This window comes from Orcinus orca, chromosome 7 (genome assembly GCF_937001465.1).
Source record: "Orcinus orca chromosome 7, mOrcOrc1.1, whole genome shotgun sequence".
In the NCBI taxonomy this organism is placed as follows: Eukaryota; Metazoa; Chordata; class Mammalia; order Artiodactyla; family Delphinidae; genus Orcinus; species Orcinus orca.
The window spans coordinates 119961131-119975343 of NC_064565.1; the positions used below are offsets into that span (position 1 = coordinate 119961131).

Here is a 14213-nt window from a genome sequence, read left to right on the forward strand (position 1 = left end):
TAGGTCTGCCAAGTCTGAAATGTTGACGCTCTGGTCACATAAGAAAAACGCTGGGGCCCCCTGAGCCCAGCCAGGCGTACCAGGCTGGGCATCCTTCGGGGACGGAGAGGGAGGGGCGGCTGGAGGGCAGAGGGCAGCTGGCCAAGATCTGTTTTTCACTGACTGGACTTTGTTGGCTCCTCCTCTCCCACCGAGGGTTCAACACCCCTGCTTCCAAGCCTTCACGTGCAGGACAAGCATTGATAACGGCCTGGTAACAACGACACACAGCAAAAGACAGCAGGTGGAGCAGAAACCCGTCAACCAGGCTCACCTCCTGGACGCCCCCGTGTCCTCCGGTGCCCATCGTCCAGTGCAGGGCCTGCTGGGAAATGCTCCGGGCACTGACCGCGGCCAGTGCGGCCCTGGGGCACAAGGCGGCAGGTTGGGTGAGGACCATGGCCTCCCACCCACTGCTGGTGGCCCCCCCAGAAGCCCTGAGTAAGCCCCTGTCCCTCCCCAGCCGGCTTCTGCTGGGGCCCGGCCCCTCTAACCTGACCCCCCGCGTCATGGCGGCTGGGGGGAGGCAGACAATAGGACACATGCACAAGGAGATGTTCCAGGTAGGCCACTGAGACACAGCGGTCAGTGCCCTGAGTGGCCTCCTCCCTGGGGTGGGAGTAGGGGAGGCGGTGACCTGCATGTCCACTGCCCCCAGATCATGGACGAGATTAAGCAAGGCATCCAGTACGTGTTCCAGACCCGGAACCCCCTCACGCTGGCCATCAGCGGCTCAGGGCACTGCGCACTGGAGGCCGCCCTGTTCAACCTCCTGGAGCCGGGGGACTCCTTCCTGGTCGGGGTCAACGGCATCTGGGGGCAGCGGGCCCAGGACATCGGGGAGCGCATCGGTAAGAGACGGTGTGGGCGTGGGGTGCGGCCCTTCTCTCCATCCTTCCCCAGAGGCCTCCCTCCTCCGGCACAAAGCCTGGAAGCCCCCCTCTCCAGGTACCAACCTCGGGCCCTGAGCACTTACCCCCCCTGGAGGCCCTTCACGCATCCCCCTGCCTGCCAGCCTGCTGTCTCCTCCAAGAGGGCGTCGGGATGCTCGAGGGGCCCCCATCCCCCTGGTCTCCCGGAGTTTGGGGAACAGCTATTTCCGGAGCCCGTGGTGGGGACGGCACTGCAGGGACTCCTCTGGTCTCAGCACGAACCCAGAGCATCCCCGCAGCTGTCTGAGGTCCCCAGGGGCCACCTCCACTCTGTCACAGGACAAGGTTTCAGAAGCTGACATCCCCCCCCTCAAAATCTCAGAAACAGCTGTTTCTAGAGCTGCAAAATACGGAGGTATGGACAAGGTGTCCAGTTCCAGAGTAAAATTTACTAAAGGGAGAGACAGAAGTCGGAAGCCCTAGGGTGCATCGGGTTAATGATTTACCGCGGGTTTGGAAACATCACGGAACCCCTGCCTGGTCAGCTCCGCACATGGGCACACTCGGTCCAGGTTAATGGACAACCCCCGACAGCCCGAGGGCATCCTGACCTCTCACCGGGGCCCCTCCAGTGCACATGTCGGTTTTCAAGGGGAGCCCGGGTCGGGCAGGGTCCGGGACCCTGAGCGGACCTCGGCCACCCTCCTGGCCTGGGCAAGCCCCTCCCCTGCCTCCACCACACACCTCAGGCCCCTGAGGCTGGATGGTCCTAGGGCCTCCCTGCCTCCTGCATATGACACTGGGGGCCTGCTGTGCACGGGGGTGCAGGGCTTCAAGAGACAGGGCAGGACCAGGGCCTGCCTCCCTGGAGCCCCAAGGCCCCAGAGGGGGCAAAGCCTGCTCCCGCACCCCCTCAATCCTTCACCCAGTCATCCATCAAATGCATGGCCCCTCTGCAGCTACCCTCTGCTGGGAAGCGCCCATCTGCTCAGCCTTGCACAGATGCTTCCCTACTTCCCATGTGGAGAGGGCTGCAAAGGACCAGGGTGCCCCGGCCTGGCTGGGCCCAGGGAAGGTGGGCTGGGGAGGCGACAGTGGAGCTGAGGGACCCGCTCTCATCCACGGCACCCCAGAACCTGGATTCACCAAGCACACTCCACCTTCCCCCTCCAGCAGCGGCTGGGGGCAGGCATGGGCGGCCCTCACAGGACCCACCTGCTCAGCCGGGCCTCTGTCCCCAGCACTGGCTCCCCCCAGCGTGCGGGGACTGCTCACCACTCACTCTGCCCCCAGGAGCCCGCGTACACCCCATGATCAAGGACCCCGGAGGCCACTTCACGCTGCAGGAGGTGGAGGAGGTACGGGGGTGCGCCGGCCCAGGGAGGGGGCCGGTCAGCTGGTGGGGCAGGAGGGGTTGAGGGGCGTCCAGCTCCCACTGCCCAGATCTGCACTGTCCCTGGGGAGGGGGACAGATGGAGGCCCCTTCCCCGCACTGGGTCTGCCCATGGCTGTAACCTCTGTCCTCTCAGGCCCTGGCCCAGCACAAGCCCGTGCTGCTGTTCCTGACCCAGGGGGAGTCATCCAGTGGTGTGCTGCAGCCCCTCGATGGCTATGGGGAGCTCTGCCACAGGTGAGCCTGTCCCCACAGGTGGGCCTGTCCCCACAGGTGAGCCTGTCCCCTCAGGTGTCCGCACAGGTGAGCCTGTCCCCACAGGTGAGCCTGTCTGCACAGGTGAGCCTGTCCACACAGGTGATCCTGTCCCCTCAGGTGGGCCTGTCCCCACAGGTGAGCCTGTCCCCTCAGGTGTCCGCACAGGTGAGCCTTTCCCCACAGGTGAGCCTGTCCCCTCAGGTGTCTGCACAGGTGAGCCTGTCCCCTCAGGTGTCCGCACAGGTGATCCTGTCCCCTCAGGTGAGCCTGTCCACCCAGGTGAGCCTGTCCCCTCAGGTGAGCCTGTCCACACAGATGAGCCTGTCCCCTCAGGTGAGCCTGTCCCCACAGGTGATCCTGTCCCCTCAGGTGAGCCTGTCCACACAGGTGAGCCTGTCCCCTCAGGTAAGCCTGTCCCTCGGGGGAGCCTGTTCCAGGGTGGCAGTGCTGGGGGCAGAGCCAAGCACAGCTCAGACCCAGTCTGAGGACAGGGTGGGAGTGTGGTGGGCTGCTGGCCGGTCCCCCCAGCCTCTGCCGTGTGATGGTGGTGCAGGTCCTCGGGGGTCCTCCTGGCTCTGGGCCGAGGCTGGATGGACCCTCCCATCTGAGAGCAGGGTCAGGTGTCCCCCCAGCGCCACTGCCCTCCTGGCCCCATGACTAGGGAGGGCTCAAGCTGACCCTGCAGCCTTGGTGCCAGGGCCTGCCCCCCTTGCCCCGAGGTCCCAGAGCCCCAAAGCAGCGCCGTCCTCCACTGCCTTCCGCCAGGTTCCCCCACCCCTGCACAGGCTGCCCAGGGCCTTGGGTGGGGTCGGGGGGATTCCCTCCTAGGACCAGCAGTCGTGCTCTGGACAGCTGACCACAGGGTGGGAGGAGAGAAGCTCTACCGACAGGCAGGGTCACCCCGGCAGGGCTGCCATCCTCCATGGGGGCCTCGGGCCCACTGGGCACAGCCCAGCCAGGCCCACCTGCCGCCTGGAGTCTTGTCCAGTGAATCAAGCTCACAGATGTCACCTGGGCTATGACTCTCATAGGTCCGCGTGGAATACTCTTTGTGCGTTTTTTAAAGAAAATGTGGAGGTGGAGGAAAGTCAGAGGTTTCAGTTCAGGCTGTTCCTGGACTCTGTCCTCCCATGCTCTGGACTTCTGCCCTGTGGGCTGTCAGCAGAAGAGATGCAGCCTTGTGCCAGGCTGGTCCCTGGACCCCACACAGCCCTTGGGCCTGAGCAGTCAGAGCACCCAGCCAGCCCCCAGGACACAGACTGCCTGGCTGGCCTCACGAGTACCTGGGTCCGGCCACCTGGGGCCCCCAGGGTGACGCTCGCTGTGCCGGGGGCTCACCCAGGTTCAGACACAGAGCTGCTCCCAGGGGGCTGAGAGCCCCGGAGGAGGCACCTGTGGGAGGTGGGAGGCTCCCCTGCTTCCCCGGTGGCCCTTCTAAAGGCTCTTAAGGCCCCTCCAGAAACCCCACCCCGGGGCAGAGTCTGACGCCCCTCCTGCTCTCTGCTGCCCCTCCCCCCAGGTACCAGTGCCTGCTGCTGGTGGACTCGGTGGCATCCCTGGGCGGGGTCCCCATCTACATGGACCAGCAGGGTAAGGGAGTGCCCCCGCCCAGCCGCCCACCAGTGGCCCGAAGCGTCAAAAGCCCTGGCGGGGGGGGCGCCGTGCCAGGGCCTGCGGGTCCGTCGGCTGTGTACGGATTAGGCGCTGGTCTCCACGAGGCGTGGGAGAGCCGCCAGCTCCTCACGGGGCAGGACACGCTCCACAGACTGGCCACACCCCGTGCTTCTGCTGGGCCGTCGGCCGGGACCGGGCGGCAGGCGGGAGGAAGGGACCCTCCAGGGGAGGCACTTGGAGAGGCACTCAGAGCCTTGGAGCAGGGGTGGGGGCAGTGCCGGGGCCCCTGCCAATCAGGGCGGAGAGCCCCCTAACACCTGTCACACGCCGGGAGCACCGCTGACATTGTCACCTGCAGGCCAGCCCGGGGAAGCTTTCCAGGCCCAGCATCTCCTCAGGGAGGAAAGCCGGCTCCACTCTGGGTGGTGCTGCGTCCACGGCCGCCCGGCCCGCTTGGCCTGGTCCGCTTCTGCCTCTGCAGAGGGCTCTGCTCCGCGGGATCCAGTGCTGAAGGGGGAGCCTTCTGGGCTGACCCCAAACCACTGCTCTGAAAGGACAGGCACACAGAGGGGCCCTGGGGATGGGAGCAGGCGGGCAGTGCTGTCCCCGGGATGCCCACCCTGGGCCTCCAGGCTGGCCGCCCCCGCCGTGGAGGGAGAAGCCGGGCAAGGAGGCTCCAGCCTGAGGCCCAGGCCGCGGAGCAGCAGGGCCAGGCTCAGGACCTCTGGCCTTCACTGCCCGCCCCCCGGCCTCCACGGGACCTTGTGGGTCAGCAGACGTCAACCTAATGTCAGCAAGGTCGCTCGTGTTGCTGGTCCTGAGTATTCATCGCTTGTGTGAACCCCCACTTCACCCCTTTCCTCTCGGGAGAACTTTGGGTCCGCCCAGTTTTAGGCTTTAGGAATGAACTGTAAAGAACATTCCGGGTCCACCCGTCCGTGCACCTGGGCACGCAGTTGCCTCGGGTCCCCACCCTCAGGGAGTCAGAGACGGTGCAGGGCTTGGATCTGAATCCTGGTCCTTCGTCCTCCCGGCTTTGGGCTTGACCACCGCCCTCTGCTGCTGCCCCATAATTTGAAACTCCCCTCAGGCTGTGTGGGAGCCCGGGGGACGGGCACTGCAAGATGTGAAGGAAAAACCCGTTTGCTGCTCCACCCTCTGCCGCCCCCTACTCTCTCCCAGCGCTTGACCCCAGACGTGTGGGTTTTCCACCCCAGGCAGATGCTAACGGGTGCCCTCCAGTTAGCTCAGCCCACCTGCAATAGCGTCGGACCCCACAGGGTAAGGGTCTAGTCCTCCAACACTGTCCCTCCCATTTCCGACACCAGTTGCATGGTGGGTCCCAGGTTCCCGCAACGTCTGCTGGACTCTCAGGACCTGGGCTGGGCAGCCCCCCCATGACCCCCCCCCCCGTGGGGCTCGGCCCCTGAGCATGCGCCCCTCCCCTCCACAGGCATCGATGTCTTATACTCGGGCTCCCAGAAGGTCCTGAACGCCCCTGCAGGCACCTCGCTCATCTCCTTCAGCGACAAGGCCAAGTGAGTGTGCCCCGCCCCCAGCCAGGGCTGGACGGGCAGCAAGGCCAGGTGGCCCCGAGGAGGGAGGGACAGAGCAAGGGAAGGGACGGCTCCTCGGGCCGTGCTCTGCAATGCTCCCCCCAGTGACAGGCGCACACCCTCGAGGCAGAGGCACAGCTGGGCCCCAGGGGCCTGAATACAGACACGGGGGTCCTGGGGGCCCCACCCATCTGGCTCACTTCTGAGCAACGGGGGGCTGGGGGCATTCAGGCTGATTCTCCTCCCCAGAAATAAGATCTACACTCGGAAGACCAAGCCCTTCTCCTTCTACCTGGACATCAAGTGGCTGGCCAACTTCTGGGGCTGTGACGACAAGCCCAGGCTGTGAGAGAGGGGGCGGGGCTGGGGGGGGAGGAAAGGGGGTGGGTGGGTGGGGGGAGGGAAGTGCTAAGCCCAGGATGTGGGGGGGTGCGGGGCTGGGCGGGGAGGAAAGGGGGTGGGTGGGTGGGGGAGGGAGGTGCTAAGGGGTGGGAGCCTCCACCCTCATGCCCTCACACCCAGCTGGAGCCCAGTGCCAGGCCTTCAATGCCCCCAACGGGGTCCCTCCCAGGCCCCCCAGGCATGGTCCCCACCCCCCTTTCCATGGGCCCTCTCCTCCCAGAAGTCCCAGCGCATCTGCAGGCACTTAGGACCTGGCCTGACACATCTTCCCAATCCTGGGCCTTGCTTTACCCATCTCTCAGAGGGAGGGGGGGGCAGGGGGCTCTCTGTGAGGTGGCTTTGACCCTAACCCGAGGCCCCTTACGTGACACACGTAGACAGGGACACCAGGAACTGCGCCCTATGCAGCAGGCCCAGCGGGGCACTGGGGCCACAGGTGGGAGCCAGTGCCTGGTCTCCAGCCCAGTCAGCCTCTCCCGCAGCCCGGCCAGTGCCCTGCTCTGAGCCAGGCTCTCCCCACATCTGGCTGCAGGTCTGTAGCCCCCAAGCTGGACCGCGCTCCCCTGGGTGGGGGCCGACCTGTCGTCAGAGAGCCTGGGCCAGCTGGGGCTGGGAGAGACAGAGTCACTGCCCCGGCCCCACCCAGTGACCTGGCCACCCCCTCCTGTCTTCCAGATACCATCACACCACCCCCGTGGTCAGCTTGTACAGCCTGAGAGAGAGCCTGGCCCACCTAGCAGAGCAGGTGAGCGGAGGGGCAGTGGAGCAGCGTGGAGCGGGGACCCGGCAGGTGCTGAGGCTGGCGAACCGCTGGGCGGCCCCCACCCCGAGATTCCCTGATTGGGGGCAGGGGGCGAGAGGGATGCTAAGACTCGGAGAACTGCTGGTTGGTTTGCTGAGGGGCCCGCAGGAAGGAAGAGGTGCTGGGGGCCTTGCTGGAGAGTAGCCCTGAGTGGGGAGGGGGATAGGCTCTGGGCAGGCATGGGGGGGGCGGGGGGTGGCGAGCTGGCTGTCAGCTGAGGGTAGAGGCCCCAGAGGACAGAGCCCTGAGGGCAGATGCGGCGAAAGGGCAGGTGTGGACCCCCTTCCAGGCCCTAGGTTCTTAGTGAAGCGCTCAGCGTGGGCCTGGCTGAGCAGAGGGCCCAGGTGGGAGGAAGAGAGGGCGGGCGGCCAAGAAGTGGAGCCAGAGGGCGGGGGGGGGGGGGAGTGAGACCACCGTCAGGAGGCTTGGCTGTGCCCTCGGCCACTACCTGCTCCCGGGTGTGGGCAGGAGCCACGTGGGGACAGCTGGGTGTGACCACGACCAGGGTGGTGCCCTGGCCCAGTGCAAGGTCCACACTCTCGGGACCCAGGAGGCCAAGTCTGGCCCAGGCCAGGAAACACGGCCCCAGGACGGCCCCCAGGGGCCCTGCCAGCTGCCGGTCCAGAGGCCGGGAGAGACCTGGGCCAAGGCCTGCCTCCAGCGAGGCTGCAGTGCTGCGCCGGCCACGCCTGCCCCCTGCGCCCACCCACGTCGCCACCGGCCCAGGGCTGGGCTAGTGTCCCATGGGCTGGGTGGGACATGGTAGTATCCCATGGGCTGGGTGGGACATCGAGGTGTCCCATGGGCTGGGTGGTCACCTGTGCAGCCGGGAGAGAGGCCGGGAGCTGACGCTTGCTAGGCAGGGGACTGGGCCACGGCTGGGAGCTGTGCCGCCGGAGAGGCTGGACCCCCGTGGAGTAGGGACTGTGGGCTCAGCGGCTGGGAGGGCAGGAGGCAGCGTGCAGCCCAGAAGCCTTTCTGCCCCTGGCCAGCCCCCCACCTCTGGCCAGGTCGTCCCCACCCCTCCCAGGGGCCTGGAGGATCCAACAACTGGCTGGGCCACCACATCCCCCTCCCAGACCCAGACTATTTCCACCTCCCTGAGGTAGCCCGGGCCCGGCCCCTGGGGCAGAGTCAGGGCCCTGAACCTGGGGCTCCAGGGGGCTCCCGAGGCGCTCAGGGTCCAGGCCAGGAGAGGAGCCCCTCCCCCAGCCAAAGTTGCCCCCCCCGGTGGATGCCAGCCAGTTTCTCCCTCTCTGCCCACCGAGGAGGGCCCCCAGCCCACCCTGTCCACCCCACTGCCCTCTCCCCACCCAGGGCCTGGAGAAGAGCTGGCAGCAGCACCGCGAGGCCTCAGAGTACCTGCACGGGCGCCTGCAGGGACTGGGCCTGCAGCTCTTCGTGAAGGATCCGGTGAGGAGGGCGGGGGCAGAGGGCATCACATGGCAGTGGGGGGAGGGCGAGCTCCTGTCCAGCCCCCTTTATGGATATGCAGTTCTGGTGGGGGCAGGAGCGGTCCTGGGGATGGGGGCGCAGTCCCCGTCATGGTCATGGTTTCCTGGCCTCCGGATCTCAGGACATTTAGTAGGATGCCTCCACCTCCCCCAGAGCCTCTCCGTCTGGAGTAGTTATGGGTGCTCCCTGAGCTGGAGGAGGCCCATCAGCCTCCAGAACGCCAGCCAGACACCATCCTGGAGGGGCTGGGGGTAGGGGGTCTGCTGAATAAGCCAGCGTGTGGCCTGTCAGAGAACAGACACACAGAGGGGTCCCTGGAGGCTGGAAGCCCTGCCCTGAGCACCAGCTGGTAGGCATGGCTCCTGGGGCGGTGGTGACCTCGCTCTCCTGGGGCCCCTTCTCCGTCCCCCACATGCACCCCTGCCCGCCCCTTTGGAGCCCGCGGCCAGGGCTGGCCAGGCCAGGGCAGGTGGAGCTGGCTGTGATGGCACGAGGTGGCTGAGCCCGGCCTGTCCTGCAGGCGATCCGTCTGCCCACCGTCACCACCGTGGCCGCACCTGCGGGCTACGACTGGAGAGACCTCGTCAGCTACGTCATGGACCACTTCAGCATCGAGATCACGGGCGGCCTCGGGCCCTCGGTGGGGAAGGTGAGGGGGGGCCTTCTGTGCTGAGTGTACCACATGCCGGCCGAGGTCAGCGGTCGTCTGCGGACCCGGGACAGCAGGGCGTCAGGAAGGGAGCAGCTTCTCTGAACCCCGGGGGCTGTACGGGGAGTGACCTAGGCCACGTGTACCCTCCCACCCACTTCCTCCCGCACAGGGGGACACCAGCTGGCTCTGCCCTGACCTCAGTCACAGCCAGGCAGGGCCCCAGACAGAGGCTGACGTCTGCGCCCCGCCCCCGCCCTAGGTGCTGCGGATCGGCCTGCTGGGCTGTAACGCCTCCCGGGAGAACGTGGACCGAGTGATTGGGGCCCTGCAGGAGGCCCTGCAGCGCTGCCCCCAGAACAAGCTGTGACCCGGCTGCCTGTCCCATGCTCACGCAGTGACTGGGGGTGGGAGCCCAGGGGCAAACAGACTCTGCCAGGGGGACAGGGACAGGACAGCTGCTGACCCAGCCCGGGTGAAGGGGGGAGGGGCAGGGCCAGGCAGGGGCCCGACCCCTCCGAGCGGAGCTTCCTGGACGTGGGCTGTTTGGACCCTCAGCACCTCCCCAGCGAGCGGCCGTCCCCATAGGTCACTGGCCTGGGAATGTTCAATAAAGAAGCCGCTGGTCATCTGTCCTCACTGTGTGGGGCCGGGCTGCGGAGGAGTCTGGCAGGAAGGCCCCCCGCTCCCTGACTGCACCTCTGTTGCGGGGAGCTCGGGGAGCGGATCCTCGCCCGGGCCTCCCCAGGGCTGGAGGCTGGGGTGTGTGACCGTCAGCTGGGCCGGGCGCCCTGACACTGCACACCCTGGGCCCAGACCTTGAACCTGCAAAACACATCCTCACGTACGACCTCCACGGAAGGCCCCAGGGTCGCGGGACTAGGGCACCAAGATGTCCAAGGGCAAAGAGCCAGGACTCGAGCCCTGGAGACTCAGGGGCACACCGCAGGCACGCAAGCCACCGCAGGTGCGGAGCGTCTGGGAGTCGCAGCCCTGGGGCCACTCTGCAGCCCCCAGCCCCTCCCCCTCCTCTGCCTGGCTCCCCCGACCCCTGTCCCTTCGCTCTTGCCCCTCACTGGCTTCTGCCTATGCCAGGCTCCCTCGCCTCTCCTTCCTGGGAAGGGTCAGGCCAGGCCAGAGCAGCGTGTGCTGCAGCCACAGCCACGTCCACACATCCAGGTCCTCACGCAGAACCTCCAGGATGCACGCCATTGCTCCCTCTGGTCGGGATGGGCGCCCACCCCGTGCGGCCCTGTGTCTTTGTGGAGGGCTGGGGCTGGCCTGGCTCCACCCCGTTGCTCACCCAGCTGGGCGCTGGACACAGCTCTGGGCACTGGGGTGGGGCTCTGAGCAGACCCGAGGCCCGCTGCCCCGTGGTGCTCACAGCCACTGGGAGAGATGGCACTGATAGGGCGACCAGACACTGTCACAGGGTAGCTGTGATCAGCGCAGGAGCTGAGAGGCCTGAGGGTCTGCAATCCCATGTCTAAAGTCCTGTTTGCTCCTGTGTTTCTTTCATGGTCTGTGCTGTTTGGATCCTCCCTAGGATCCTCTGCCTCCCTTGAGGTCCCGAGGATCTGTTCCCGTGTTTTCCTCTAGAAACTGTGGTGTCAGGTTTTATGCTGAGGTTATGACCCACCTCACGTTGACTTTGTGCGTGGAGGCGAGAAGGGGGCGAGGTTCATTTTTATCCAGGCTGATACCCAGTCTTTGCCATGTTTGTTAAATAGCCCTTCCTTCCCATCTAGTTGACGCGGCCCCTTTGCCAGCTGACCATGGGTGCAGGCCTCCTTCCGCCTCTGTTCCCGTTCGTTGCTCAATTTATCCGCCCTTATGTCCACACCACGCTGTCTTAAGTACATCAGCTTTATAGAGTTTTGAAATCACGTAGTGCGCGTCCTCCAGTTTCATTCTCCCTTTTAAAGATTGTATTTCCTATCGTAGATCTTTTGAATTTGCATACAAATTTTAGTCATCTTGTCTATTTCGTCAGAATAGCTTACTGGAATTTTGGTGGGAATTGCACTAAATCTATACATCAAGTTAAGGACAATGGAAACTATTAAAATATTACAAATTCTTGATCATGAACATTAATTTAGGTCTTTTAAAATTAAACTTAGCCGTGTTTCCAGTTTTCAGTGTAGAGGTCTTACACATCTTTTATGTGATGTCTTCCTAGGTGTCTGGGGTTTTGTTTTATGTACAAATTTATTTATTTTTGGCGGCATTGGGTCCTCGCTGCTGCGCGTGGGCTTTCCCCAGCTGCCCACGAGGGGGGGCTACTCCTCATCGTGGTGCGCGGGCTTCTCAGTGCGGTGGCCTCTCCCGTTGCGGAGCACAGGCTCCGGACGCGCAGGCTCAGCGGCCATGGCTCACGGGCCCAGCTGCTCTGCGGCATGTGGGATCTTCCCAGACCGGGGCACGAACCCATGTCCCCTGCATCGGCAGGCGGACTCTCAACCACTGCACCACCAAGGAAGCCCTGTAAATGGTATTTTTAAAATTTCATTTCCAATAGTGATTCTTAATATATAGATTTATAGCTAACTCTTCTCTATAAGCAAACCTAGTAGTTTCTTTGTAGAGTCCTTGCGAATTTCTATGCAATCAAGTCGTCTATGAATAACAACATTTTCACTCCTTCTTTTCCAGTGTTCATATCTTTTCATCATTTTTTCCTGCCTCGTTGCACAGGTGAGGACCCTGTACCAGGTGGCTCCCGATGGGCAGCTCAGAGCACACGGTCCGCTGGGGTCTCGCCGGCAGGGCCTCGTTCTCTGCCAGGGCTGCGCATCATGGCAGACACTGTGCTGAGCAGTGAGGCTGCAGATGACGTGGTCCCACTCCACCACTTCCACGACCACATTAGGGTTTCCAGAGATGCCACACGCTGCCCACTCTCCCCGGGTCCCACCAGCACCTGCACCTGCACCTGCTGGAGAGCCCAGCTGGGCTCTGACCCCACTCGGAACCCACAACCTTCCGAGTCACTTACCCTCTGCACCTTGGGATGAATATGTCTAACAAGGCATCCAGTGAACTGCTAGCTAATGCTCCCAGGTCTTCTTTGCAGGATGTAATCAAAACGGTGAACCAGAGTGACGTTCTACAGGATGTCCCAATGATAAAGGCCTATCAGGCTTATGTTGTGACACAGAGCACGAGGATGAACCTGGGGCAAGATCACGAACTTACATTGTTGCCTCTTCCAAGTGAATGCAAACTGTTTCCGACCCTCCTCTCTAAAGGGGGTTGAAGAGAATGCATTTCCCAGATCAGTAGTCACCTAGCACGTCCCAGAGGCTGTGCTGTCTGTTCTACTAAAGAAACCACAAAGTACAGCACCTGGGTTGCAGGGTACGACTTGGTTCGGTTTATGTAATCCACTGCCAGTCACCACAATCCCACTGAGTTTTAAATTTATTTTTTAAGACACATTTTTAGAGCAGGTTTAGGTTCTTAGCAAAATTGAAAGGAAGGGTCAGAAATTTCCCATACACCCCCTACCCCTACCGGTATGTAGTCTTCCCCACTGTCAACACCCCCGACCAGCATGTTATATTTGCTGGAATTAGTGAGCCTACACTGACGTGTCCTAATCATCTAAGGTTTAGAGTTTGCAGTAGGACTCACTCTGGGTGCTGTACATTCTATGGGTCTGGACAAACGTATAATGACATGTGTCCACCATTATAGTATCATACAGAGCATTTTCACTGCCTTAAAGTCCCCTGTGCCCCACCCATTCATCCCTACCCCTACCGCAAACCCTGGCAATCGCTGATCCTTTTGCTGTCTCCATAGTTCTGCCTTTTCCAGAGTGTCATAGAGTTGGAAGCATACAGTACGTCCTTTTTCAGATTGGCCTCTTTCACTTAATAATATGCATTGAAGCTTCCTCCACGTGTTTTCATGGCTTGATAGCTCATTTCTTTTGAAGTCTGAATAATATTCCATTGCCTGGATGGACCACCGTCTATTTATCCACTCGCCTACTGAAGGACATCTCAGTTGCTTCCAGGTTTTGGTAACTATGAGTAAGGTTGCTATGAACATCTGCAGGCAGGTTTTTGTGTAGACGTAAGTTTTCAGCTGCTTTGGTTAAATACTAAGGGGTATGATTGCTAGATCATATGGTGAGAGTATGTTTAGTTGTACAAGAAACCACCACATTGTCTTCACAAGCGGCTGCACCGTGTTGCATTCCCACCAGCAACGCATGAGCGTTCCTGTTGCTCCACATCCTCGCCAGCATTTGGTGTTGTCAGAGTTCCGCATTTTGGCCATGCTAATAGGGGTGTAGCGGCACCTCACATTAACTCGTATTTCCCCTGATGACCTATGATGTGGAGCATCTTTTCAGATGCTCATTTTCCATCTGCATATCTTCTTTGGTGAGCTGTCTGTTAAGGCCATTGGCCCATTTTTTGGTCGGGTTGTTTCTTTTCTTGTTGTTGAGTTTTAAGAGTTCTTTGCATATTTCAGATAACAGTCCTTTATCAGGTGTGTGTTTTGCAAATTTTTTCTCCCATTATGTGGCTTGTCTTCTCATTCTCTTGATATTGTCTTTCACAGAGTGAAGGTTTTTAATTTCAGTGACATCCAGCTTATCCACTGCTTTTTTCATGCCTTTGGCGTTGTGTCAAAAAGTCAATACCATACCCAAGGTTATTTGGGTTTTCTCCCATGTTACCTTCTAGGAGATTTATAGTTTTATGCTTTACATTTTGCTGTCTGATCTGTTTTGAGCTCATTTTTGTTAAGGGTGTAAAGTCTGTGTCTAGACTCATTTTTGTCACGTGGCTGTCCAGTGATTCCAGCACCATTTGTGGAAGAGACCACCTTGGCGCCATTGTATTGCCTTTGCTCCTCTGTCAAAGGTCAGTTGACTACATATATAGGTCTCTTTCTGGGCTCTCTACTCTGTTCCATTGATGTATGTGTCTAGTCTCTTGCCGTCCTGATTACTGTAGCTTTAGAGTAAATCTTGAAGTCTGATAGAGTCGGTCCTCCGACTTTGTTCTTCTACTTTAATATTGTGTTGCCTTCTGGGTCTTTTTTCTTTCCATATAAACATTACATCAATTTGTTGATATCCACAAAATAAATTGCTGGGGTTGGGATTGCAGTGAATCTATAGACCAAGTTGGGAAGAACTGACGTCCTGATG

General features: G+C 61.4%; 1 protein-coding gene across 1 annotated transcript; it reads left to right on the forward strand.

Annotated features, from left to right (window-relative positions):
* Nucleotides 1-209: 209 nt before the first annotated feature.
* Nucleotides 210-9670, forward strand: AGXT (alanine--glyoxylate aminotransferase). The gene is made up of 11 exons (XM_004262530.3): nt 210-602; nt 698-890; nt 2205-2269; nt 2441-2541; nt 4082-4152; nt 5630-5714; nt 5982-6077; nt 6810-6879; nt 8254-8349; nt 8912-9040; nt 9303-9670. Exons 1-11 carry the CDS (start codon nt 372-374, stop codon nt 9408-9410), a joined length of 1245 nt encoding a protein of 414 aa, XP_004262578.1. The 5' UTR covers nt 210-371; the 3' UTR covers nt 9411-9670.
* The last annotated feature ends 4543 nt before the right edge of the window (nt 9671-14213 follow it).

Bases quoted from the DNA above. Each gene is read 5' to 3' on its own strand.
- AGXT (XM_004262530.3), top strand. From the start codon at position 372: ATGCTCCGGGCACTGACCGCGGCCAGTGCGGCCCTGGGGCACAAGGCG. The intron at 603-697 runs GTAGGCCACTGA...CACTGCCCCCAG, and splicing joins TGCACAAGGAGATGTTCCAG to ATCATGGACGAGATTAAGCA. The intron at 9,041-9,302 runs GTGAGGGGGGGC...CCCCCGCCCTAG, and splicing joins TCGGGCCCTCGGTGGGGAAG to GTGCTGCGGATCGGCCTGCT.